Genomic DNA, 27666 nt, shown 5'->3' on the forward strand with positions numbered 1-27666 from the left:
CTGTGTTGTTCTTCGAGGGCATGTGATAAGACCAATCAGTAGGACCAACTTACCAAATAATCCCATGTTACAAGTGGCATTTTGTCACCTACTGACCACCTTTAGGAACATACCCATCAAGAGAGGAGAGAAAGAGAATGTCACATATACATCTAATTCCCAGATTCAAAAGCTCAAAGCCTCACGGACTTGCATCCTCATGTACATGTACATGAGTTGATGACCAAGAAAGATCAACTAATCTTCAGAAGCTTGTAATGAGAGAAAGCTGAAGCCACTTCTCTCTGGTTTCAACCCTTCCCCAGCACACAAATGGCTACCGAGGGTGACGATCAAGAACCCATACCGATAACGGTAAGTGAGATCACCTTTCCTTTGTCACGTAGTTTTTATCAGTGGTTCTGCTGCTGCTGCTGCTGCTTTTCATTATCACTGCAGTGCAGGCATCACAATTTTGAATCACTTTTGAGATCAGAATGAGAATCACGCTATGATGATTTTGGTTCAGTGTAGTTCACAATTGTTTTCTGCATGGTGGGGTTCAAATGAAACCATCAAATACTAACACCATGTATGAGAAAGGATAATGGATTAAGAGATATCATGTGAGTATCTTGAAGTATATCCTGAATTAAGTTTAAGCAAACCTAATGTTGATCTGCAGAATTGTGAATCTAGGATGTCAAATTTCGTCCAGTCTAATATCAGAATTCTTCAAAATGGACTTTCGGAAAGCAGTGATCTAGAGTAAAGCACTTTTAAAAGAGTAGAGGAAAGGGATGCAACCTTTTCCATCTTTAAAAAAAAAAAAAAAAGGTATCCACAATTATTGTGCTCTTTTTTTCTTCTCTTTTTAAAGATATAGGCCCTTACCAAAGTCACTGGGGAGCAGAGTATAGGCTTTGATCCGCTGCTAGCCTGGATATCTGAAGGAAACAAAAATCATTGTTAGTATCACTCATTTTCCTGAGAAAACTAATAAAAAATTATAAGAATCCATATGCTCCACGTGTGTCTGATGCTGTATTCAGGTGCTCTCTACTAAGATAAAACTAAGATTGAAAATTATAATAAATACATAAAGAAATTTTGTTGCCTATTCAATCTTTAATAGTTTAATTTTTAACTATCTAGAGGTTTTATGATGAAGAATTTAACTATTGAATTTTTTTTTGACGTAAATTGATATTCATAATCGATATCAATAAACTAACACTTTGATTATTAGTTTATTACCAATTTTGCAGCATGCAAATCAAATAAATATAGTAAGGAGCCATTTAGTATCACCACCAAAGGTTCTGAATATGAGAAACAAAAACCAAAAACCAACAAAAATATATGAAGGATCTGTTTGGTATCAGCATACAAAATTTATAAACAACCAGAAACTAAAACTGAAATCGGCAGCTTATTTGGTTATATTCCCAAAACGGAAATAAACTAAAACATTTATCGAACCCACGTTAATTTTTTAATTCTCTGATAAAATAATAATTATATATAGTATCATCCTTGGATCACCAAAAATTGTTTTACTATCAGGTACCAACCATTTTAATGGCACCACTAACTTTAATAAATCAAACAATAAAATAAATTTTAAAAAATCTGAACTAGTCAAATTATGATTTGAAATGAAAATGCAAAATATTATAACATAAAGTATATCATAATAAAAATAATTCTTCAGAAATATTTTCCTTAATGATTATATATTTAAATTAACTCTTTAGTATTCTAAGAACGATTATTGTATATGAAGAACGAAAAGGTGAAAATAATTTTTTTGGACAATTTTATTTATTAAAAAAATTAGAAATATTAGTAATACTTCTATTTTATTTTTTCTTCACTAAAAAGGTTGTGTACGCAGTGATTGAACACAGAAGTGAACAAAAATAAAATCTAATTTTTAGTTGTTAATGCAACACTTGAAAAATGACAACATAAACTAAAGAACTAGCAAATACGAACAAATGCTTTGCCATAACCCATTTAGTGCAACAGAAAAAGAAAGCAAAAAACAAAGTGATAGCAAATAGCTCCTAAAAGTGCAGTTGTTTCATCTCCATAGATCATCAATGCTAATAATAGCAGAGCAATCAGACAATATTTTGCCAAATGATTGTCAATCCAACCATGAATGAATGAGCACATCTTATTAACTATCTATTCTCTGAAAATTTTAGCCCACACGTTTGAGCTTACACCATGTTTAGCTTCATTTTCACTTCACTGCTTGTTCAAGATCGGCTAAAAATTCCTCTGTAATCACCATTTGATCTTTGGGGAGTGAAATCAGCATTAAAATCCCAATTCACCAAGCCTGCAAAGTAGAAAGTTTGCCAAGTAGTTGATTATAAGTGCAGCATGCACATTTACTGAAATAAAGGAACTAACTAGAGGTGGTTCTAAAAAATCAAATAAGAAAATTTATCTTATCATTCTTATGAATGTATGCGCTCTTACACTATTCATGTACTAACAAGATGAAAAAGAAGCATATATTTTATATTGAAGTTCACCACTTGAAAGTAGGTCAATGTTGGTTCAACCAGTAGGTTAACTTGCCGAAGCACACATAAATATAAGATATTTTTAATAAGCCTGATAGTTGTCATGTCTACATAACAAAAAAGGCAGGAAAGTATTAAATGGGAGAAAATTGCAAATAAGAATTCAATAATCAGTCTTCAGAGACATCACAAAAGTATTGAATAGAACATATATCCATTTGAAGAGTTAACATTCATAGGATTTCAATAATATTTACACTTCTATTGAATGGCAAGCACCTCGTTCAATTGGCTGTCACTCTTGCTTAAAGCCAACAAAAATTGAAAAGATTTACATAGATTTTGTCAAGTTCATCTGCATAAAGTCATACACTGTTTAAAAATTTAAACCAACCCAGACAATGGACCAGATGACTAGAATACCAGCTGAACCAGCTGGTTTGGTCCGGTTATCATAACATGGTCTTCTATACTGCATTCTGGTTTCCCATACATTTTATGAAACTGCTTCAGTACAAAGCAAAACAAAAGAGAAACAAGAAAGAAAACTTACCAACTATATTATAGCTTATTTCCTCTCTTATTTCTGCACAAACATTTTCATTGATGATTGTCATAGAAGGCTTTCGACAAGTTGCAGATCAATAATCTTGAATATTCTTTTGTAACTGCAAATTTTTTTCCATGCAGAAAAGAGAAAAGGAAGACAAAGACTTGACAAAAGGGCACTCGGACACTACTGTTGATCAATTTCCTCCTGGGGAACTGAAGATAATAGATAGTGGGCCTAACCAACCTCTTGAAACTGTTACATACATGGTTAAAAAGGAAAATGCAGAACCAGCAAGTTATCTTGGAGAAAATGTGAGTACTGTCTTCGAAGGCAATGTTGGAGCCTCAGAAGGTGATAAGTTTTTGGAATCACCGTTGGTTGCCAAGGTTGCTGACACAGAACCCAGCAGAGTACCAGAAGATTATCTAGCTGATGAAAAACCAAATCAAGCTGAGAAAGAGACGGTGGATAACAAAACCCAGTTGCAGAAGGAGCAAAAAATTGAATTTAAAGAAGAGAAAAGAGATGGCACAGAAAAGAGTGAGACCAACCATGACATGATAAGTACCGTGATGGTTAAAAGAGAGGAAACTCTTGAGAAAGAGAAAATCTTTGACCAATCTGATGAAATTACCAATGTTAAATTATCCATTGAAGAAAAGCCACCAAGTACGGATGAAGCAAGTAGTTGCTCACAGGAGGAGCAAACAGATGGCACAAACACAGATATCAATACTGCTTTTGAATGCAGGAAGCAAGTTCTAGAAAGACAAGAGGCATCCCCAGGTCAAAATGAAGAAGCTCCAGTTCTGACCACTGATTTGAGAGTAGACAGCTTGAACATGCATAATGGTATAGTACCAGAGGCTCCCAACAAAGAAGAAAGCATAGACAATACCTGTAGTACCAACCCCACATCAATTCAAGATGAATTTGCAGAAACGAGCTCTGGAGGGGAAAAATACAAGGAATCAGATGAGTCCTCAATGAGCAATGTGAAGAGTCATTCAGGCATTCAAAATGATGAAGAAGCAACCATGGAGGTTGGGAATGATGCTGAAGGCCAGCTTGACAGCCCATATATTCCAAAGATAATAGAAGAAGTAAGGTTGCAAAAAGCTGGACTTGAAGTAGAAGGGAGGCTTGAAGAGACCTCCACTGACAAGTTTAAATCAATCGAGAAGATGGAAGACATTATTCCAGTCAAAGATGAAAACAAAGAAAAAAGCTTAGATACTCCTCTTGTCAAGGAAGATGTAAGCTTCCAGAATGCATACAAAGAAGAGACATTCAAAGATGGTTCTGTAATTGGTTCAGAGGAAATTGTTGAGAGTCCAAAAGAAGTAGAAATCCAAAATGAGGTCCTTGAAAGAACTACCCAAGCTGATAGCACCACTAGTGAAATGGTCAAGGTTGTGAAAGACCTTGAACAAAAGCTTGATGATTCATTCATAAAACACAAGGCATGTTTGCAGAGAGATGGTGCGGAGCTGACCTTAACAGAGGCCTCAAATGAGGATAACAGAGATGGGGAAGGATTTACTGTCACAGAAGCAGAAGACAACAACAGTAATACAGAACCTATCATTGCAGAAGGGCATGGTAAACAGGGTATTTCAAAACACGGGGAAGGCCCAGCGCAGAGCGAGCAAGATGAACTAGAAATTGAGAAGTTTGAAAGATCATTGAATGTGAATTCCGAGGAGATTGAAACAGCTGCTTCCAGTGAATATGATGAAAAAATAGCACATGTTAGAGAGCAGGAACCCGCCGAGAATAATGAAGAAAGCTTCAAGGGAATAGAGAAGGCTGAAAAACCAACCAATGCAGATGATTTCATTAAGAATGCAACTCCAATAAAAAAGGTTAACAAAAAAATATTTTTATATTGTTTCAGTTTTATTTTTATAGTATTTTTGTATTTTTATCATTAAAGTGGACAGTGCTCTCTACAATTGCCTTAGAATTAAATTCTTGGTAACCTTGTTGCAGGATCTCCCCCACATTGATATGAATAACAAGATTCAAAATGCAGAAGTTGAGGTCCCAAAGAGGTATAGCAATGATTTGCAACTTTTATTGACTGAAGAAACAGAACAAGGGCAAGGTGAAGAGAAAAATGAAGTGTCGAAATCAGAAAGCAAAAAACAAGTTGATGATACAACCACATCCTCTACAGTAGAGGAAAAGCAGATTGACGATCCACCTGAAGTGTGCAAAATTGCAGAGACCATTTCAGAGCATATGTCTACAAGAAGTGTGAAAACTATGGAATTGATCTCAAATAAAAGCAAAGTGGAGATGGAGAAACTTGTGCAGCTTTATGAATTGGACACCAAAAAGAAATTAGAGGTCGAGGATGCAAGGGAGGTACAAAATAAGGATGATGCTGCTGATATGGAGGGGGATAAAATTACGGCAAAAAGTAAGTAATTCAAACTTTGATTTTTTTATTTTTTGCATGTATAATAGATGCTCATCACAGATAAAACTGAAGCAAGCCTAAGTCCAAAACAATATGGAGGGATCATATGGTCTAACCAGTAACACGGACGGTAATGTCTTGAAAATAATTTACTACTTGGAAATGACATCAACATACTGAAAAAGGGAATTCAACCACTGAAGCACTCTTCCACACAATATATGGCCAGCTACTACACTCAATAAAAAAGAGATCTACACAGCAAGTCGTGCATATACAGCTAACCTTCTAACAAATGGTTTTTAAAAAAAAAAAAATCACAAATAGCAGGATTATCCATTTATTATTTTGAAAATGTCTGCAAGAATGCATAAAACCTCAAATTCCAAAAGAACACAGTGTAACTCTAAAAATATCAACGAGAGAAATATTCACCAACAACAATCCTAATATCAACCACAGAGAAACAAACCTAATAATGAATCAAAGAATTAAACTCCTCAAATAATTTAAAAATCATAAGATGAATCACATTCTCATTACACTACTCAAAGAGTCCTATGCAAACCCATTCCTAAGTATCTACAGAAGTGTTAAACAAACAGTAGCCACAGCTCACTAAAGAGTCTACCACAACAAGCAGGGCCAAACATGCATAGAACACTGATTTAGATTATCTCTTGAAGTTAAAATCAGAACAAGCAATTACCAACTCAAATGCATTTAAATAAGTCTTTCAAACAATACATGAAGTCAAAATATTTTGATTATCCAAATTCAATAGCAAACAAATGAATCAATTTCAATTTAAATTTCAATAAATCGATTCAATTTATTATTGATAACCTGATAAATAAGAACAATCACATATTCAGTAAAAGTAGTCCAAATACATTAAGTAAAGTCCTAGTTGACTACAACCATGATTGGCTCCATGATAACTCCAAAATCGCAATTTGCTTTGTGATCAAAACCCAAAGGAAAGTAGTCTCTTGTAAATGTTTGACCACCACTGACTAATGCCCAAATCATATTTTAAATGGATAATAAATCATTTTATTTAAATCGCACAAACCCATTCCATACTTGGCCTAAGATTTTAATGAAAATTTCATTTTTTGACTACAAAAAAGCATTGCAGAGAATATTTTCCAAATACTTTTATTCAGGAATAATGTTTAAAACAATGTGTAAGTAATAGAAAGTTACATATCTTATATACTATTCATGAACAAACCAAGCTTCCAAGATTACCAAAAATTAAAAACCTCTTTCAATAGAATAAACTTCACAATAAATATCTCAATACTAGAAATACTGCATGCACATGCTAGGCCTAACTAACCTAAGTCCAAAACCCCAAACTAGGACATGGTTGCAACTCACACCAACGCTACCTTGATACTGTCCAAGGTCCAAAATACCTAGAATCAGATAAAAATAATAATTTGAAATCATTTAAAATTTATTTTCTATTGTTTCCAGTACCTGAAGTATACTCTATCTGCTAAGTGATGGTTATGAAACATGTGGTGCAGGAGAGGAAGATGGGCCAGTTAAAATTAGGAGCACTGTTAGTATTGAAGAAGAGACAATTGAGCAAAGTCTGGAGGAGACAGCTCCTGAATTACGCAGTGGAGATCATAGTCACAAAGCAGAAAAAAATAACAATATAGATGATGAGGTCTGATTTACCATGGAAATCAATGCAAGCAAATACATGTATACACATACACACACATCCACACATAGAAACCTCATTTTTTCTCCTTTTCTTCAGTGTTTTCTCATTATGGTGAAGATTCATATGTTATGCAGGTACATGACAAACCTAGCACTACTGGCATTGACAAGGCTTTTCAAGGGCAGATCATAAAATATAGCAATGTTACAGGCCTTCAACCAGAAGCTATTGAAGAAACAGTCAAGAGCATTCAACATGACGAAAAGGAGGCACAGAAGTCAGGAGGGGAGGACACCGAAGATCACACTGAACAACTCTCACCAGAACCCATTGGAGAAGATTTGCCCAAAACCCATCACGATGATAAAAAGGAATTAGAGAAGTCCAAAGGAGAGGTTAACTTGATCAACATTAATATTTAACTTCAGTCTCTTTATCAAAAAATAGTTTGCATGCTTATTCTTTGAATTGAAAATTAATCTTTCATGCAGATTTTTGAGGCTTCTAACACACCAGAGGCTAGTGAAAACATTGCGTGGGAGAAATATCAGAATGATAGGGATGAGAATGGATCTTGTACCATAGTCAATGACAACAAGGATGACAATACTAGGCAAGTCAAGACTGCAGAGAATACATCAGAAGAAAATGAAGATTCAGCAGAAATATTACACAAGAATGAAACAACTAAGAATCTTGAAGACAAGGTGAATGTTATGCCTGAGGAAAGTAAGGCAACCGATTCAAATGCAACTGCTGAAACAATCATCTGTGTGAAAGGGAAAAGAACAATTCAAAACCTTGAAGAAGATTTAGATCTAGTTACAAACATTGAATCTGGCGAAAATGAAGTAATGTCAAGAGGAGAGGTTAGCATGAGTGAAATTTGGCATTAATTTTGGTTACTTGATCAAAACTCACAACTTAACTTGCATACTTATTCATTAAATTTCAAACAAATATTTCATGCAGATTTCTGAATTCGAGACAGCTACAGCGGGTGAGAGCATTGCATGTGAAACAAATCAAAATGATGAAATCCAAGAAGGAAATTCCATTGAAGCTTCGTTGGAGGAGAAGGATGAGAAAGAATCCCGCATCATTGTCACTAAAAACAATGACAATACAGTGCTGGTCAAGGTTGAAAAGAACCAGGAAGACAAAATATCAAAATACAAGGAAGACTCAAAAGAAATATTGCAGAAAAATGAATCAGGAGAGGAGCTTGTACACATGTTGGATGTGAGGCCAAAGGAAAGTGAGGCAGCTGCTTCAAGTGAAGATGCTGAAGAAATCATAAATGTGAAAGAGGAAGGAACCACTGAAAACCTTGAAGAAGCTGTAAATATTGCTAAGAACTTTGAAACTGACAAAAATGAGGAGAAGAAGTCAAAAGGAGAGGTTAGCTTGACTGTGAAATCTAGGATTAATTTTGATTGCTTTATCAAAACTCAAAACTTTGCTTGCACAGTTATTCATTAAAGTGAAAACAAATATTTCATGCAGATTTCTGATGAAACAAAGACAGAAACAGTGGTTGAGAGCATTGCCCGTGAAATAAATCAGAATGATGAAATCCCAGAGAGAGTTTCAATGGAGGATTCAATGGAGAAGCATGAGAATGGACCTTGTATCATTGTCACTGAAGAGAACAATGATGATACTACACTGGTCAAGGTTGAAAAGAGCAGGGAAGACAAAATTTTAAAAGACAAGGAAGATTCAAAAGAAATATTGCAGAAAGATGAATCAAGAGAGGAGCCTGTGCACAAGTTGAATGCTACGCCCGAAGAAAGTATGTCAGCCGATTCAAGTGAAAATTCTGAAGAAATCATACATGTGGACAAGAAGGCAACCATTGAAAACTGTGAAGAAGCCTTAGATCTACCTAAGAACATTGAAGTTAATGAAAAGGAAGTAAAGAAGTCCAAAGCAGAGGTTAGCTTGGCACAGAATTTTGAGATTAATTTTTTTTTATGAAAATTCAAAACTTGGCTTGCACACTTATTCATTAAATTGAAAACAAATAATTCATGCAGATTTCTGATGAGACAGAGACAGACACAGTGGTTGAGAGCATTGCCTGTGAGACAAATCAGAATGACGAAATGCCAGAAAGAATTTCAATAGAAGCTTCAATGGAGGAGAAGGATGGGAATGGACCTTGTATCACTCTCACTGAAGAGAACAATTACAGCACCACACCGGTCAAGGTTGAGAAGAACCAGGAAGATAAAATGTTGAAAGATGAGGAAGATTCAAAAGAAATATTGCAGAAAGATGAATCAGGAGAGAAGCCTGCGCACAAGTTGAATGCTATCTCCAAGGATAGTGCGGCAGCTGATTCAAGTGAAAATGCTGAAGGAATCATACATGTGGATGAGAGGGCAATCACTGAAAATCTTGAAGAAGCCTTAGATCTAGCTAAGAACATTGAAGTTGATGAAGAGGATGTAAAAAAGTCCAAAGGAGAGGTTAGCTTGACTCTGAACTTTAATGTTGATTTTGATTGTTTTATCAAAACTCAAAACTTAGCTTGCATGCACATTTATTAATTTGAAAACAAATATTTCATGCAGATTTATGAGGAGACAGAGACAGATACAGTGGAGAGCATTGTCCATGAAACAAATCAGAATGATGAAGTCCCAGAAAGAATTTCCATGGAAGCTTCAATGGAGGAGAAGGATGAGAATGGGCCTTCTGTCACTGAAGAAAACAACAATGATACTTCACTGGTCAATGTTGAAAAGAACAGGGAAGACAAAATATTGAAGGATAAGGAAGGTTCAAAAGAAATATTACAGAAAGATGAATCAGAAGAGGGACCTGTGCACAAGTTTAATGCTACACCTGAGGAAAATGCAGCAGCTGATTCAAGTGAAAATGCTGAAGAAATCATACATGTGGAAGAGAAAGCAACCATTGAAAACCTTGAAGAAGCCTTAGATCCAGCTAATAACATTGAAGTTGATGAAAAGGAAGTAAAGAAGTCCAAAGGAGAGGTTAGATTGACTCTGAACTATGAGATTAATTTAAGCTGCTTTGTCAAAACTTAGCTGGCTAACTTAGTTCATTTAATTGAAAATAAATATTTGATGCAGACTTCTGAGGAATCCGAGACAGCTAGAGTGGATGTGAATGTTGGATGTGAAACAAATCAGAATGATGAAATCCCAGAAAGAATTTCAATGGATGCTTCAATGGAGGACAAGGATGAGAATAACACGGAAGATAAAATATCAAAAGATGAGGAAGATTCAAAAGAAATATTGCAGAAAGATGAATCACGAGATGATCTTGTACAAATGTTGAATATGATACCCAAGGAAAGTAACGCATTTGGTTCAAGTGAAGATGCTGAAGAAACCATTCATGCGAAAAACAAAGAGACCACTGGAAACCTTGAAAAAGTCCTAGATATTGTTAACATCAAAGCAGATGAAAAGATGGTAAAAAAAAGTCCAAAGGATAAGTTACCTTCTCTGTGAAATTTAAGATTAATTTTGGTTGTTTTATTAAAATTAAAAACTTAGATTGCACACATTCATAAAATTGAAACCAAATTTTTCATGCAGATTTCCGAGGAGACAGAGACAGCTACAGTAGATGAGAGCATTGCTTGTGAAACAAATCAGACTGATGAGATCCCAGAAAGAAAGTCAATGGAACCTTCCATGGACAAGAAGGATGAGAATGGATCCTGTATCACTGTCACTGAAGATGAAAATGAAATTACTGCCTTGGTCGAGGTTGAAAAGAGCAAGGAAGACAAACTATCAAAAGATGAGGAAGATTCAAAAGAAATTTCGCAGAAAGATGAATCAGGACAGGAGCTCATAGACAAGTTGAATGCAATGCCCAAGGAAAGGGAAGCAGCTGATTCAAGTGAAGATAAAATCATAAATGTGGAAGAGAAAGGAACCACTGAAAACGTTCAAGAAACCTTAGACCTAGTTAAGATTATTGAAGCTGACGAAAAGGAAGCAAAGAAGTCCAAAGGAGAGGTTAGCTTGACTGAGAAATTTGAAATTAATTTTAGTTGCTTCATCAAAGCTTACCTGGGAAATTTATTCAGTAAACTGAAAATGAATATTTCACGCAGGTTTCTGAGTGGTCCAAGACGGCTAGAGTGGATGAGACTATTGTACATGAAACAGATCAAACTGACAAAATCCCAGAAAGAATTTCAGTGGAGGACAAGAATGAGATTAAACCTTGTACCAGTGCCTCAGACAACAATGACAATACTACACCGGTCAAGGTTGAATACATCAAGGAAGATTCAAAAGTAGTAGTGCAGGATGATGAATCAGGAAAGGTGCACGTACACATGCCCAAAGAAAATAAGGCAGTTGTTTCAAGTGAAGAGGCTGAAGAAACCATTCATGTGAAAGAGGAAGGAACTACTGAAAACCTTGCAGAAGCCTTGGATCTCATTCAGAACACTAAAGCTGGTGAAAAGGAGGTAAAGAATTCCAAAGGAGATATTAGTTTGACAGAAATTTAAGATTAATTTTGATTGCCTTATCAAACACAAAACTTGACTTGCACACTAATACATTAAATTGAAAACAAATATTTTATTCAGATTTCCGAGGAGATGGAGACAGCTACAATGGATGAGAGCATTGCCTGTGAATCAATTCAGAATGATGAAATTCCAGAAAGAATTTCAAGGGAAGCTTCAGTGGAGGAGAAGGATGAGAATGGACCTTGTATCACTGTCACTGAAAACAACAATGGCAATACTACACTGGTGAAGGTTGAAAAGAACGGGGAGGATAAAATATTAAAACATGAGGAAGATTCAAAAGAAATATTGCAGAACGATGAATCAGGGGAGGAGCCCGCACACAAGTTGAATGTGATGCCCAAACAAAGTCAGGCAGCTGATTCAAGTGAAAATGCTGAAGAAATCATACATGTGGAAGAGAAAGCATCCACTGAAAACCTTAAAGAAGCCTTGGATCTGAATGTTGAAGATGAAGAAAAAGAAGTAAAGAAGCCCAAAGGAGAGGTAAGGTTGACTTCAAAATTTAGGATTAGTTTTGGTTGCTTTGTCAAAATTTAGTTTGCACAATTATTAATTAAATTCAAAACAAATATTTCATGCAGATTTCAGAGTCTGAATCAGTTACAGTGGCTGAGAGCATTGCATGTGAAACAAATCAGAATGATGAAATTCTAGAAAGAATTCCAATGGAAGCTTCAATGGAGGAGAGGGATGAGAATGGACCTTACACCACTGTCTCTGAAGACAGCGACGATACTGCACTGGTTAAAGTTGAAAAGAACAAGGAAGATAAAATATCAATATATGATGAAGATTCAAAAGAAGTATTGGAGAAATATGAATCAGGAGAGGAGCTTGGACACATGTTTAATGTGATGCCCGAGGAAAGTAAGCCAACTAATTCAAGTGAAGATACTGAAAAAATCATACATGTGAAAGAGGAGGGAGCCACTGAAAATCTTAAAGAAGCCTTGGATCTAGTTAAGAACACTGAATCTGACAAAAAGGAAGTTAAGAAGCCCAAAGAAGAGGTTAGATTAACTAAGATTTAAGATTAATTTTGGTTGTTTGTCAAAAGTCAAAACTTAGCTTGCACATTTTTCATTAAATTGATAAAAAAATATTTCTTGCAGATTTCTGAGAAATTTGAGATGGCTGCAGTGGGTGAGACCATTGCATGTGAAAAAAATCAGAATGATGAAACCCCAGATGAAATTTCAATGCAAGATTCAATGGAGGAGACTGATGAGAATGCATCTCGTATCATTGTCACTGAGGACAACAAAGACAATACTGCACTGGTAAAGGTTGAAAAGAACAAGGAATACAAATTATCAAAAGATGAGGAAGATTCAAAAGAAATGTTGCATAAAGATGAACCGGGAGAAGAGCTCATAGACAAGTTGAGTGCAATGCCCATGGAAAGGGAGGCAGCTGATTCAAGTGAAGATGCTGAAGAAATCATGCATGTGAAAGAGAAAGGAATCACAGAAAACCTTGAAGAAGGCTTAGATCTAGTCAAGAACATTGAAGCTGGCAGAAAAGAAATAAAGAATTCCAAAGAAAAGGTGAACATAATGCCTGAGGAAACTGAGGCAGCTGATTTAAGTGAACATGCTGAAAAAATCACCTCTGTGAAAGGGCTAGGAATCATTCATAACCTTGAAGAAACCTTAGAAAAAGAACAGGAAAAAGAAGAGGAAACAGAAAGAACTGATAATACCAACAAGAATACAGTAGCAAAAGACGAGGTAGGATACAATCAATAAGATCTTTTCTAGAGACTTCCCTTCTTTTCACGCTCTCAAGTCTCACTTTCCAAACCATACCAATTAAGTCACTGAATTATAACTCTGCTGCAGGATCGCAAACCAGAAGCAGAAACATTTGAGGCAAGCAAAAGCGTAAAGAGTGCAGACTTGGACTCTATAAAGAAACTAGAGGGCATGAACGTGGGGGAAATTGTAGGAGAAGATATAAAGGTGGTACAAACAGAATGGCATAAAATTGAAATACAATGTGAGTAGTTCCAAATGCCTACAACATTCTTATCTGTTCCAAGCTGACTCTCTTAATGGAAGATAATATAATCAATCTGAAAATCCATAACAATCCTTGGGAACATAAAAGGGAGAGATCCAAAATATACCATATAATATAGATTTAAAAGTGAGGATAATAATATAGAGGATAATTACGTTCATTTTTGTCAGGACATGGAGGTTTGTACAGGTCCTACAGGAAGTACAGGCCAGGCATTATTAAGCACAATGTAAAATTTTACTAGAGCCAAATGCAACCAGATGAGACAACAAATAGAGCTAACATAGACTGGTTCGTTTTAGCAGAAATTTTACCCTTCTCTACTTTCCACGCGATATAGATATTAACCAATCTCAACAATATTTAAAATATATATATATATATATATATATCAGGGGATATCAGTTATGTTTAGGCATAAAGAAACTTCCTTGAAAAATGTTCTGTTCTATCATCAGTGACCCCACAAGGTAATGTGTATAGCTACAACATGTTGTCCTTGTTGGCAGCATCATTCACACAAGAACAAAAAGGTTTTCTTTCAGTAGTTGAAATGACTCTGTCACTACAACAACAGCAAAGTCTTGCATGCGTCTAGGTGGGAATGGTTATATGAATCCATTTTCATCATTCTGCTCTTTATATCTTCAGAAGGAAGTGCAAACCATCTACTGTCCTACGCTAGCATTTACACCTGTGAATGCTTCCATATTACAATAATCCATACTTGAGAATCCTGAACCCAGAGGAACAACATAACTCCTAGGAACTCTTAGTCAGCAGCAAGAGACTAACTAGTTGTTAGGGCAGTAATGCTAGAGGCCAGATGCAAAACAGTGGTAGGGAACTCAGCCCTACCACTGCAAGACCTCTAGACTGTAGGTACTATATTAATCATACTAGTGAAGGGTATTAGAGAGAGAAAAGCTATATACTAGTTGTATATAGCACAAGTGCATAACCCCCAAAACTACCTAACGCTACCTGGATCCAGCAATTATGTATTGTTATTATTTATTAATAAAAACACACTTGCACTCACCTACACATGTAGCAGCTATCAGCTAGGAGTTTTTAGCAGCGAGCTTACAGTTAGGAACTTAGAAGAAAGGAATTAGATGTTAACAGGAGGGACTACAGAGTTGCTAGGCCCGTGTGATTCATGTACTTGCCCCTTCAGGCTTTTGGTAGGAAGCAATGTCTATAATAAACAAAATAAAAAATGCAAAACATGCATGCACATGCAGACTCTTATAGCTTTAGAACATCTAAAGCAGGTGATGATGCCAAGAAAAGTATGATAGAGGATAATCCTCCTGACAAGCACAACATGAGTGAATGCATTGGAGAAGCAGCAGCTGAGCTGAGGTGCCAAGATGATGAAGGAAGAAATAGCAGTACCACAGTAGCAGCTGCTAACCTGAATGGGGAACAAGGATGCCGTAGAGATAACGAGGCAATGAATTGGAAAAATCACATTATAAACAAAGAGGTTTGTTTGTTCAGTGTGGATACTTCCATTAAAATTTCCCTTTTTACTTTTTTTTAGTAGTCTTCTATTCTTGCTCACAAGTTAAAAACTTGTCTGTTGTGCAGGTAAATGAGAATCCTATTGCTGGCACCAGTGAGGAAATTGAAGAGAATATCATTAAAAAAGAGCATGTTGTTACAGATAATTCACTAGAATCCACTGAAAATGAGACATGTCAGAGCCCTCAAAAAAATGAAAAGGAGGAAGAGAAGCACAGCATAGAGGTTATACTAACAATAAATTTCAAAAACTTAACTGGTCTGTCTAATAGGGTTTAGTTCAATGTATATCCTGGTTTTCTTGCTATCTCTCCAATTTTTTAAATTTAACCAACTAAACCAAGTCTTACTCCCAACTCCCTAGCGCCAACCTTTGATTCTCTTTCACAAAGTAAAACTTAATCTATTATACAGATGAGCAAGGAACTTGAGATAACCAGCGTAATTGGAAAACAGATTTCAGAGGAGGAAAACTATACTGGAGCAGAAATAATTGACAAAAGCTCTAAAGAAGAAGTTGCAGCAAAGATGCCCAAACAAGAAGTAAATCAGACTATAAGACTCACATAAATCTCTGGAATTTCTTGTTATTTTACAACTACCAGTTTGCCCTATACATCTTTTTCTCCCATTCCACTCCACTAGTCTGAAGAATCACTCTCTATGCAGGTACCCAAGATAGTTCAGACAGTTGACAAAGGTGAGGACATTGTAAAACAGATAATGGAGGAAAATGACACAGCAAAGGATGACTTTGAGGCATCTGTTCAAGAACATAAAGAAGAAAAAAAGCCTGTAGAAGAGAAAGAGGATAAAGGATTTGACAAAGAGGTTAGACAGATAGGAATTTGGAGCTTCATGCATAGCATCTTCATCTCTATTTTCTCAAAATTCTAAAATTAAACATATATTTATTTTGTTCTCCTTTTTCAAACTTTATGCTTGTTCTTGAGCTTCCTTTAGTACTCAAGAACCGTACATATAAATCTGGCGGCTCTTCTCCACAACTAAACAAAGTATAATAACTCATTTTTCAAAACACAGGCTACCTATATATCCTGTTCACCTTAGTGTATACTATGCTCCAGAACTACATTAACACAAAATTATTAGCTTGAACTGGTGCCCGCCCACCCGACATCCAGTGCACTTGTTTTCCTGATTTAATTTCCAATCAAAGCAAATGGAGCCTAAGTGGATACTCGGTCAACCATGTAGGTGTTTGAGACAACCAGTGCATGCAAAGACACCAAGGAACAGATCGTGAAGGAGATTGACAATAAGGACAACTCTATAGAGTTCAGTGAAAAAGAAACAGTTCGAGAGAGCTCCCAGGAAAATGAGGTCAACTTAAATGTCAAATTGAGATTTTTTTAAAAGAAAATATTAAATTAGAGCTTAACAATTGGACTTATCTCTCTTTAGCCTTATCTTTCTTTAGTCTCCTTTTAGTTCCTAGCTTAATTCTTTTCTTTCTGATTCATAAGTTAAACTTTCTTGTGTTATAAAGGCATTCAAAGGATCAGTAGGAAGTACGAATGAAGTAAAATGAACATAGAGGATGTGCAAATTTTGAAGAAAATATCAGCTTATATACAAATTTTGAATTGGCTTCTAAACTTTATAATTTTTTTCTTGATGATTAAATAAATAATTTTATCTGTTTACAGGTTGAAGACTCAAAGCTAGAATTTATCAAAATGACTGAGGCAACAGGTTTTGCAGAGGAAATAAAAACTGAAACCCTAAAGGACAGCACAGAGTTAATTAAGTACCTAAATGCCTCAAATACCACAGCTGAAGAAACAAGGCCAAAATGCGGCAATGAAGACTTCTTTGAGAACTCTTCATTAGTTTTTGAGGGCTCCCAGGAAAAAATAAAAGTGGAACTCTTGAAGAAAGAAGAGGCTATTAGTGATGATTCTGAAACTGCAGATGTTGCAGCAACGACAGAAGAAACAAGCCATGTTGAACCAGAAGACAAAAGGCAGATAGAAAGTTCTGGTCCACATGATGAGGAGGACCTAGCTGAAACAAGTGGGACTACCATAGATGGTGAAACAGTTGAAGAAACCTCCAGCTTCTCTGAATGTAAAGATGAGGAGACTTCAACAACAGAAAGAGATGACGAAAGAAAGGAATCTTCCACACTGACATCAAAAGAACATGGGCCATTGATAACTGAAGTGAGTGAAACAATAGAGATGACTCTGCCCGCAGAAAACGGAGAAGCTGAACAAACAACAGAAGCAACAACACTGTCGAAGGAAGATATGCTCACAAACCTAGATGATGTCTCTATATCGAGATCTACTAGGAAAAAGAGAGCAAGTGAAGAATTCCAGAAATATGGGGAGAAAGAGAAGCATAGTCTGGAGCCACACACCAGAAATAATAGCAATGAATCAAAAAGCACAGAAAGTCCAAAGAGGCAGAAGACTAGTGAACTAGCAAATCCCAACGAGATTAACAAATCAGAGGATTCAAAATATGAAGGTATATTGAAACTAGAATTTGAAGAGGACAAATTTGAAGATAAAAAGCCATCTGAGGTATCCTCTGTATCAATTGAAGCAATTACAACATCCCCAGATACTGATAAGGCAACACAAGAAGAAGAGAACTCTTCTAAGAGCTTTGAAGGTGGCTTAAATGAAGGTGTTGGAGTCGGGAAAGCAGCAGATGAATTGGAGGCAGGAAGTCATAGCCATGGATGCAAAGCTTCTGTTATGGAAGAGGTAAGAGAAGCAAAACATTTTCACTCTATTACACCATATTAGTAACTTAAGCAATGAGCTCGCAAAATTCTCTAAATATCTATTTTATGATCTCACTCTCTCACGTGCTTGAAGCAAGCAGATACTTCAAATTAGGAGGAATTCAGATGTCCCATGAAAATAGAATAATCCCTATTGTTTTTATGAAGTATTTCAAAAGCAATATACTTTTTTTTTTGGCTGCTGTGCAGCACCTTCCCACACCCAGTGTGCCCCACCGGCTCTCTGCTCATCCTTCCCATGAGAGATATTTTTAGCTGGTGGCCTTCATACCTGCCCATCCCCACTCCCACCTCTAATACTACATCAAGAAGACTTAGTATCAGTCAGCTCGTGAACCCTCTCCATTTTAACTCAACTACTTTACCTGATGTCTTCATTATTAGGTCTTCTGTGAAAACAATATGCAAGATTTGGTGTCTCTACAAAAAAGTATGAGGCAAAGTTTACATCCCATACTTGTGTTATCTATCAATTCGTCATTATGCTGATGCGTGACATTTCCATTATAGATGGCCAGTTTTGTGCGAAATGCAATTTAACACATACCAACATACTGATATCAGTTCTATAAAACACCCTGCCACCATCTAAAATTTTTAATTTTCCATCATAGACTAAATTGAGCCTCATTATACAGGTAAAGAATCATAAATCATTGCATCCTGATGCAAAGCTTCAACATACCTCTGAATTGATGGCTGAAGAGAAACATGTTGAAACACATGACAAAAGCAATAATATTGAAGACAGCAATGGTGCTGAGGGTCTGAATGTTGCGCCTGTTGAAGAACAAACTATTGGGCAAACAGTTCGACAAGGTGGAAAGGAAACATATGAGGCGCCAGAGGCCAAACAGGAGACAATCAAGAATGTCATTTCAACTGAAGAGGTTCATCAAGAAATAAACTTGGAATTATCTTTAATTTATCTCTTACAAATATGCTATGAAATCTGTCTGCTATACTGAAATTATATCAACTTAACAGGTGCTTCACAAAGTCGAGAAAGCTGATGAAAGTGAAAACATCAAAAGACAGATCATACAAGAAGAGAGGAGTGACAGCAAGGAACTACACATGGTCACCATTGAATATAAAACAGTCAATGAGGTCAGCTGAACATTAATATAAAAGTGGTAGCTTTTCATCTGTTTATGATATTAAGATAAAGCATTATCTCTTGAGCAGGTAAAGGATTCAGATCTTGTTTCCTTTGAGAATCTTAAAGCAACAGAATACAGTGCCGAGACAGAAGCAGCAACCTCAGAGCCTGCAGAAGATTCAAACAGGGTGCGGGAAACTTCTCTAGTTACAGATGCACCAGAAGAGAAACAGACACAGAAAGGTAGTAACAATCAATCTTTCAATGACTCTACCTTGGCATTGGAAATCTCAGAGGCAAGCATGAAAGAGGAGGTCATAGAGGAAACAAGTAATTTTCATGAAAAGATTGATACTACATCCATAAAGGAAATAACAGAAGAGGCAAGCTTGCAGGAATATCAGCTAGATGAAAAGACAGCAAAGGCCTTTGGCATTATTTCAGAAGAAAAGACCCTGAAAACAATTGAAACAACCAAAACTAGTCCGCAGGGAGAAGAAATTGACGGCATAAAGCTTAAAGCAACCTCTGACTTGGCAAATTCAGACCAGGAGAGTATAGCAGTGGAAAACCCAGATGTAGATACAGAAAAAACCAAAAGAACTTTTGACGCAGTGTTGGAGTCCAGAGATCTGAATGCAAAAAATATCGACCGAGCTGAGAAAATCATGACAATGGAAAAGTCAAGCATGGAGAACTTTGAAGAAGAAATAAAGGAAGTTAATGAAACATTGTTAAAATCCCAGCATCAAGGTGTTGAAACAAGAACTGAAGATGAGATCACTACAGCCACAATTGAACATGCTCTCCCAGCTGAAAAATCAGAAGATCAACTTCAAAAAGCATCCTCTGCATTGCTTACCAAAGAACAGAAGCACAGAAGTATAACCAAAGAGGAGGATGCAGAAGATGACACAAAGGAAAATGAAACCAGAGAAAATGAGAATCTAGAAGATTCCATGTCCACAAAGACAATAGAAGAGATATTGTTGCCAAAGGAAGAGCCTGGGGAGCTCAAACCCTCAACAGAGGCATCTGATGTCATTGAAGACATAAAGAACAACCCAAATGAAGAGCAAATGAAAGAAGAAAAGACCTTTGATGGGACATCAAGACCTGAGCCTCATGAAAGTGAGAGTATCTCTGGGGCAAAGTTTGCTGAGCTTATTCCATCAGAAAGTGAGAATATTCCAGGACAATCTTTAGTTATTACTCAATCGTCAGTTGAAGAAATTTTATCAGAAGTGGGCGAAAAGCTTGACGAAACACCAAGTCTTAGGCAGGAGAAGACAGGAAAGAATTCTGACTATGTTTCTCATGTTGAAAGCCCTGAGGTACTCACCAAATTTGAAGAAAAAAAATTCGAGGAAGAGAATTCCAAGACAGCTACAGCTGAGTCGAGAGCTGAAGAAAATTGGCTAGAGGAAGCAACTGATACAAAAGATGTCATTGAGAACAAACTTTCAAATGAAGAGGTAACATAAAGAACAAGACAATCTTTTATCGTCCCATAATTTTTTATTCCTTTCCCCATCTTTTCCTGCAATTATTTGTTTTGTATTTACAAACTGTAAACTGAATTGGAGTAAAACAGATTGCAGAGGAAAAGGTGGTTGCCAAGGACTCTCACCCAGTGCTTGGTGAAGAAACAGCCAAAAAGAGCCACCAAGGGGATGAACTAACAACTGAAGAACATCAAGGAGGAAAGACAAGTGGAACATTCAAGATTGCTAATAATGGAATCCAAATCAAAGAGGTCAGGAAATAAGTACTAAACGACAATAAGTTTCTTCATTCCTAAAATCTTTCTTCTTGTAAATTTGAACCATTTATCCATAATACAGTTATGTGAGGAAATCAAAATCACTGGTGTGTGTGAGAATAGTCAAAAACAGATGATTGCTAAGAATTCTACTATTGAGTTTGTCCCACATTGGATATAGAGAGGATGATAGGTACTTATATATGCTTATATATATGGATGTACCCAAGACCCAATAAAACTTTTGGATCAAGTTGGTGTTCACCCATGTATCTCAAGTGCCCATAAGGACTCCCCCAGTGCTAACAAGTGGTTTTAGACCCGATAGCTCGTAACTCTGGGTGAGTAACACCGTAAAGTCTTGGTGTGAAGCTAATTCTCTTGACGTGCTAATAGTTGGAAGACTAAGTATGTGATCGAGGCCAATAAGGATCATCCAAACCTGAAAGATGGATCAGAATAAAGTCAAGACGTCGGAGGGAGGATTGATTTGGAGGCATGTGGATTGCAATCCAAGGCACATAAGACATAGGGTAAGGCTCACTTGAGCAACTGCTAGAGAATTGAGCTTGCTTCCACAAAGGATATGGTTCCCACTCAAGGGTGAAAATTCAAATTGGGCTCGAGTGTTCATGCATGTGTCCCTACAGGTGTAGACGCCATGGAAGAGGAGCGGTGATGAGGGGACTCCCATGATTTCGTGCCCTTCCCATGGTTGAGTAACGGCGGCTCCTAGTTGGTTGCATAACAAGTATTGACTTTAGTTCACGGGAGTGGTTGGAATTCACAAGTGAGGGGGAGATTGTTGAGATTCTACTTGTAAGTTTGTCCCACATTGGAAAAATAGAGTGAATGATGAGTGTTTATATACATGGTTGGATCCAAGATCCAATATGCTTAAGCTTTTGGGTCAAGTTGGTGCTCGTCCATGTATATCAAGTGCTAATAAGGACTCCCCCGGTGCTGACAATGATAGGTGAAGATAAAGCTGTCAACGCTCCTTACACGGTCTTCAATGGGAATGAGATGGTCAAAAAGAGCCTTCCTAAAGAAGTAGTAGATGGATTGAATGATGAGAAGGCAGCGATTAAATTGGATCTTGAAAACCAGGTTGTTGTATGTGGAGATGCCACTACAGAAACCGCAACTTTATGTGAAGAGGTCAGATTGCATTATATCCTCCTCACCTGCAGTTGAAATTTGGAAATAATCTTCAAGAAGGTTGATGTGTTGGATATATACTGCTTTTATTTTCCTAAAACCTTCATTTGTTTCAATGGAAATAATACTAACCAATCACACATGCCAAACTCAACTTTAAATTTCAAGCTAGATTGCTCAACAAGCTTAGATTGGGTAACATTATTCATACCTTGATTTAGTCAACGGACAGTTGAGGTAGGTTAGGCGCAACGGTAAGGTTGTCTCCGTGTGACCTAGAGGTCACGGGTTCGAGGCGTGGAAACAGCCCCTTTCAAAAATCCAAGGTAAGGCTGCATACTATAGACCCATTGTGGTCCGCCCCTTCTCTGGACCCCGCATACGCAAGAGCCTTGTGCACCAGGCTGCCCTTTTTTATAGTTGAGGCAGGCTTCATGCTGCTATAGTCACATAACCAATTGAACATAAAAGTAGTATGAATGTAATGAGGCAAATGAATATTAACTGAATTTTTGAAGGATCTTGCAAACCCAAACAAAATAAATAAATTAGAAGTGTCAGAATGTGATACAGAAATAAGATGCTGCATTAGCCAAAGCCTGTTGCCAAGCTCAAGTAAGCTCATGAACAAGCTTGAGCTTGGAAAAACCCATATAAAGCAATGCTGATTGCCAAATGACTAAATTTGGGCTTGATGCAAGCTCAAGCTTCACTCAAGCCCAATCAATATTCAACCAATAGCATAGGATCATCTTCATGTGATATGCACTACAGTTAGGCGTACAAAATAATTTCCTTTCTAGTCAAGAGTGGTATAAAACAACTGTAATTTATTTCTCCAATAGACTATCCTGCATAAATGCAAGTAGATCAACATAATCAGGGAATGAGACGCCAATGACATCCAGACAACCAAGCTCACAGTTTATGGAAGCCAAGCCCTTAATTGCCATCTCCATGCTCTTTTCAAGAATGGGCTTCCTCTACTACCTATTCTTCGCTAGAAAATTTTCTTAAGTTTTATCTAAATCAAGAATTAACAGTAATCGCATCAATATGATGATGATGATAATGATGATGAAGGCTGAATTCTTTAGTCTGCTATTATTTCTCTCATGTAAAATTTTATCCATTATGCAGGTCAACAGCAACATGCTATTCATTGTGCATGACCCAAGCACAACAGTAACCAATGACAAGGAAATTGTCAGCACAAGCAATGGGGAAAAGCCAAACACAAACCCCAACACTCCAACTACTGATGCCGCAGCTAAAGAAGCACCACATGAAAAAGGAGTTGATAAAATCAAGGAACCCTCTGAACCTGCTCCAGAGAAGCTGGTCCATGAAGCCGTCAAAACATATGAAGAGAACATAAAAATTGATACCATAGTCACTGATAAATCAGAGATCCTTGTGGAAGATAAGAATCATAAGCATGTATCTCCTCTGTCGCCATCTGACAGAACTGGTGCTACAGGAAGTTCAGACCTGAAAGGTCAAGCCATTCAAAGCCATGAATCAGGCACTTCTCTCACTGAAAGCTCACAAAAGAAAATATCAGACAAAGAAAGCAAGATCACAGAGGATGAGAAACAACATGAATGGGATTCAGACAAGCAAATAACAACTGAAGTAAGTGCAGCAGCAGAAGTAAAGGATGCTAAAGATAAGGATGAGGTAAGCATAAATATCATAGCAATCAGAAACTCAAATAATAAGCTCCCCCAAAGAAAACTTGACTTTTGATCATTAATGCAGGGAATGATACAGCTTTCAACTGGGGAAAACAAGAGGAGGCATGATGAAGCTGAAAATCCCAGTGCAATACACACTAATGAATATGGAGGAACTGAAGATCAAAAAGAGAAGTCTAGTACTTTATCTCAAATCCAGGATTCGAGCATAGGGATAGTACAAGAAAGAGGCACTGTGGACACTGTTATAGTCAATGAAATCACTCGAGACATCAAGCAGATAGATAAAATCACTAATGCAGAATCAGGAAATTCAATTCCAATGGAAGCAAATCCAAATGAAATGGCCACAATGAGCCATACAGAAGTTCAACCACTGGCGCAGAACATTGGAGTAGAAGAGCTGGAACAAAGAAATGCTTCACAGATTGAACCAGAACTCAAAGAAGTAGAATTTAGAGAACAGAAAAGAATGTATGATACAAATGAAGAAATAGCCGAGTCCGCATCAGTAGATTTGGCTGGAATTTCATTATCTGAACTCCTACAGGAATCAAAAAATGAATCCCAGCAAGCAGCTGGACACATTGTTGAAGACAGAAAACCAACAGACACCAAAGAAGAAATGCAAACTAAAGATGCAGAAACTTACCAAGTTGAAGAAGCACAGACAGATGACGAAGAGGAAGGAAATGATGGCCAAAAGGTAGACCCAGGCTCTGAAGCCCCCATTATCGTAGAAGCTTCTAGAGACAAGGATGTTAAGGTTGCACATAAGAAATCCCATAATTTACTCTCAGGTGTAGGATCAAAAGTCAAGCATTCAATTGCCAAAGTGAAGAAAGTCATCACTGGTAAATCTTCCCACACAAAGACAGCGTCAACAAAATCAAATTAAAAATGTTAGAAGCAGTTCGGAGGGCAATTTGATGTTAAATCATTCACTTAGTAGTTTAGTGTTCTGATGATTGGTTTGAGTGTGATGTGTTTTTCCTACAGTATGAATCAAGTTAGAGTCATTTGTATGTAAATTATATAGTTAGTCATTATTTGTGCATAAAGTCAGTTGGTTTGAAAGTGATTAGTGCTTGTAGAACTATGAATCAAACTCAGGGCCATTATCTGTATAGAGTTAGTTTAAGAAGTTACATGACTCCGCATATTTTCAATGTCAATATTGCGGATAATATGTTCATACATGTTTAAAAAGCCATTATGATAATCAGATCTGTAGATGGAGAAGGTTAGAATGTCAAATGTAACCCTAAAGATTGCGATTTACCGCAGTGCAATTATTAATGCAAAAGAAGTAAGAATCCAATAAGACTCTTGTTTTGATCTTTAAAAATGCTCATTTCCATTAAACTAATAAAAAGGCAGCCGGATGTGCGGACAACTACAATGCCAGAAGATATCAACATAAATTAAAAAGGGTGAACATCTGCTAAAAATGTTTATCAGATCAGCAGAATAACTATAACTGCGCCACAAAGTAGAAGACATTTTGACATTGAATCCAAAACTTTAGAGTATTGCAAGATAAACATGCAACATCAGATTGGACAAGGAGCCCAAATAAATGCAATGCAATATAAACTGTAACTACAAATTTGTTTGTAAAAAAATGCAAATTCAAGTTATCAGCTTTATAATTGTAACAAGCTTAGATGGAATGGAGGTTAGGCAAGGAATGGGGCAACAATATTTCTTAGAGTTAGAACCCTAATATGATGTTATGGCACAACCTGGCATCAAAACCATGAGCTGTTAAGGAGTAAGTCGACAATTATATCAGGAAAACATTGGAAATTCATTGCTTGACACTTGACAAAAGAGAATTAAAGATTCCTCTAATCATTCATATAGAAAAATTTTCAACACTCATCCCAACATAACACAATATGCATCCAAGTAACCTAGATGGCCAACAATTTCAATATGCTTGCTGAGTACATTTCCATGTGATTCACAACTTGACATCTTTGCAACATTATCATATCTCTTTTCTTGTCTTAGAATCCCAGCTTCAAACAAATTCTCAAGTTCTTGAAAAAAAAATGGCGTCACCTTGGAAAATGAAATATGAGTTCCTAAATTCTTCGCTAATCTCAAAGCTTGCCTCACATTATGCCAATAGTCTGCGTTTCAGATTTAAAAGTAAGTTTCATCCTTCGGACCCAAGTTTTTTGAGCACTTTAAGCGTTACATTGTCCATTCGACTCAGTAGAAAACAAATTATCTTCCGTTAAGAAATTTGAGCAAAAGCTGCACAAAGGTATGCCCTCCAAACAGATGTTGACTCATGCCGAAGGAAATCTGATCTCCTTGAGGACCACATTTGTCGCAGAGCTCAATACATTTACATTACATTTCCTCACTTGAGATTTTTTGTGGCCGAGTATTTTGATTGGAAGCACAATACATGAAAATGCATTCACTAGAAAAGCTTCATTCGTTCACTTCATTGAAGCAACGCATAGCCACCAACAAATACTCCTTTTTCGGTGCAAAAATTCACACCTCATGTTAGAACGCGGTTCTTCAAGAGGGAAGGCGTTGATGAATAGATGCATATGGGGATCACACGGTTCTTAAATTGCAATATTAGTTAATTTTTAGTTTCATGTTTATCTTATATCATGGCCTATATTTTTTAGATTTATAGTGCCTTTTAATTCATGTATATTGTATCTCTATCTCTATCTGTATTCTGTACTTGCATTTAATTGTTCTAGACATTGAAATTATCGGTCGCAAAAGAAACATAAAAGGTTCGTAATCATGAACACGCATACTCGTTAGATGCAAATCCAATAACAAGATTTGACTTTTCAATAACATGTTTGTAATCATAACATATGACAGTTAAGTTGCAGCAATTATGGCTAAGCCAATTTCTTAACTCATTGTTTGATATTGGTGGCAATTGGAATAGAAAGTTAGCAAAAAAAATTATTAATTTAGACTTTCTAACCACATCAAATTTTATTACATTCATGGAATTTTCGATGAAAATGAAAAAATGACTCAAATAAATAACTAGTAGTTAGAACTATCTAAAAACAAACGATGATAAAGTTCATTTAAATGACTTCTCTTTCCTACTATTTGATAAATGTATTATTTCAAAATCAAATAATATTTAAATTAAATAATTTCAGCCAATACACTCAACATTATTAAAGCTTTAGCAGCTCAAGTCATTACTCAAATCCTAACGGTGGTAATCTAAAAGCTTAAGCTATTAGATTGTGAGCAAAAATGTATATCTAGCTTTTAGGCTTGTACCATATTAGAATATCACTTTACCCAAAAGCTTAAACTACTAAGTTGTGGACCAACAGTGTATATCAAGTTTTAACACTAACAAAAGCAAAATTTACTACCCAAAACTACAAGAATTAGCAGCCAAAAAATAAACATTCAGGTTATGCAGCTGGTTTAGGAAACTGTTGTTTCAATGTTTCTCTGATTTCTGGGCTTTAATGTTTTTCTTCCTTTCCTTTAAAAGAGTGACACGAGCTCGCTTGCGTTCTTTGCCAATCTGAAATAGCAGGAATCAAACTTATAACAAACAAAGAGATAAATCCTACATTAGCTTTTCTAGAAATTGCCAGTGAGAATTAGTCCACTGAAAGGAGCATAATAAGGCCAGAAAATAAACTCCATAGCTTCTAAAAGCCCCCTCTTTGCGAGACATGGCAATGTTGGACATGGCAGCAATACCCTCAGCAATTTGTTGCAGATCAGAACCAGATTCTTCTCTACCCGATTTCCCATTCGGCATTGTGCATATTTGACACAGATGTGGTATACTGCCTGCCCTGAAGCTCCATTTCTAATCCATCATGATACCGTGTCTCCAGAACTGGCATCTGCATCCATACCACATTTG

The 27666-nt window shown here is 36.5% G+C and overlaps 1 protein-coding gene and 1 long non-coding RNA gene across 13 annotated transcripts in view; one reads left to right on the forward strand and one right to left on the reverse strand.

Moving 5' to 3' along the window:
* LOC131168146 (uncharacterized) overlaps positions 1-27666 on the reverse strand; it is a 42818-nt gene that overhangs the window by 355 nt on the left and 14797 nt on the right. The window contains exons 4-7 of the long non-coding RNA XR_009140226.1: positions 23463-27646; positions 22286-22514; positions 874-2329; positions 1-527 (exon numbers count right to left, since the gene is read on the reverse strand). This is a non-coding gene — a long non-coding RNA (uncharacterized LOC131168146). The remainder of the gene's footprint in view (positions 528-873; positions 2330-22285; positions 22515-23462; positions 27647-27666) is intronic.
* On the forward strand, positions 63-25111 carry LOC131168145 (uncharacterized). Of its 12 annotated transcripts, none has more exons than XM_058127382.1 (29): positions 63-354; positions 3210-4937; positions 5065-5497; positions 7036-7181; positions 7316-7576; positions 7673-8050; positions 8154-8582; positions 8688-9119; positions 9221-9655; positions 9761-10186; positions 10286-10633; positions 10760-11188; positions 11287-11649; positions 11773-12201; positions 12300-12728; positions 12831-13448; positions 13560-13716; positions 15015-15232; positions 15337-15495; positions 15685-15813; positions 15940-16101; positions 16489-16614; positions 16941-18008; positions 18688-18939; positions 19037-19159; positions 19238-20626; positions 20746-20907; positions 23215-23754; positions 23836-25111. In XM_058127382.1, the coding sequence occupies exons 1-29, from the start codon at positions 313-315 to the stop codon at positions 24667-24669; spliced, it is 12645 nt and encodes a 4214-aa protein (XP_057983365.1). In that variant the 5' UTR covers positions 63-312; the 3' UTR covers positions 24670-25111. The 12 variants fall into 12 exon arrangements, with proteins under 12 accessions (XP_057983365.1, XP_057983367.1, XP_057983366.1 ...); XM_058127384.1 differs by having other exon boundaries at positions 23848-25111; XM_058127383.1 differs by having other exon boundaries at positions 15018-15232.

This window comes from Malania oleifera, chromosome 11 (genome assembly GCF_029873635.1).
Source record: "Malania oleifera isolate guangnan ecotype guangnan chromosome 11, ASM2987363v1, whole genome shotgun sequence".
NCBI classification, from domain to species: Eukaryota; Viridiplantae; Streptophyta; class Magnoliopsida; order Santalales; family Ximeniaceae; genus Malania; species Malania oleifera.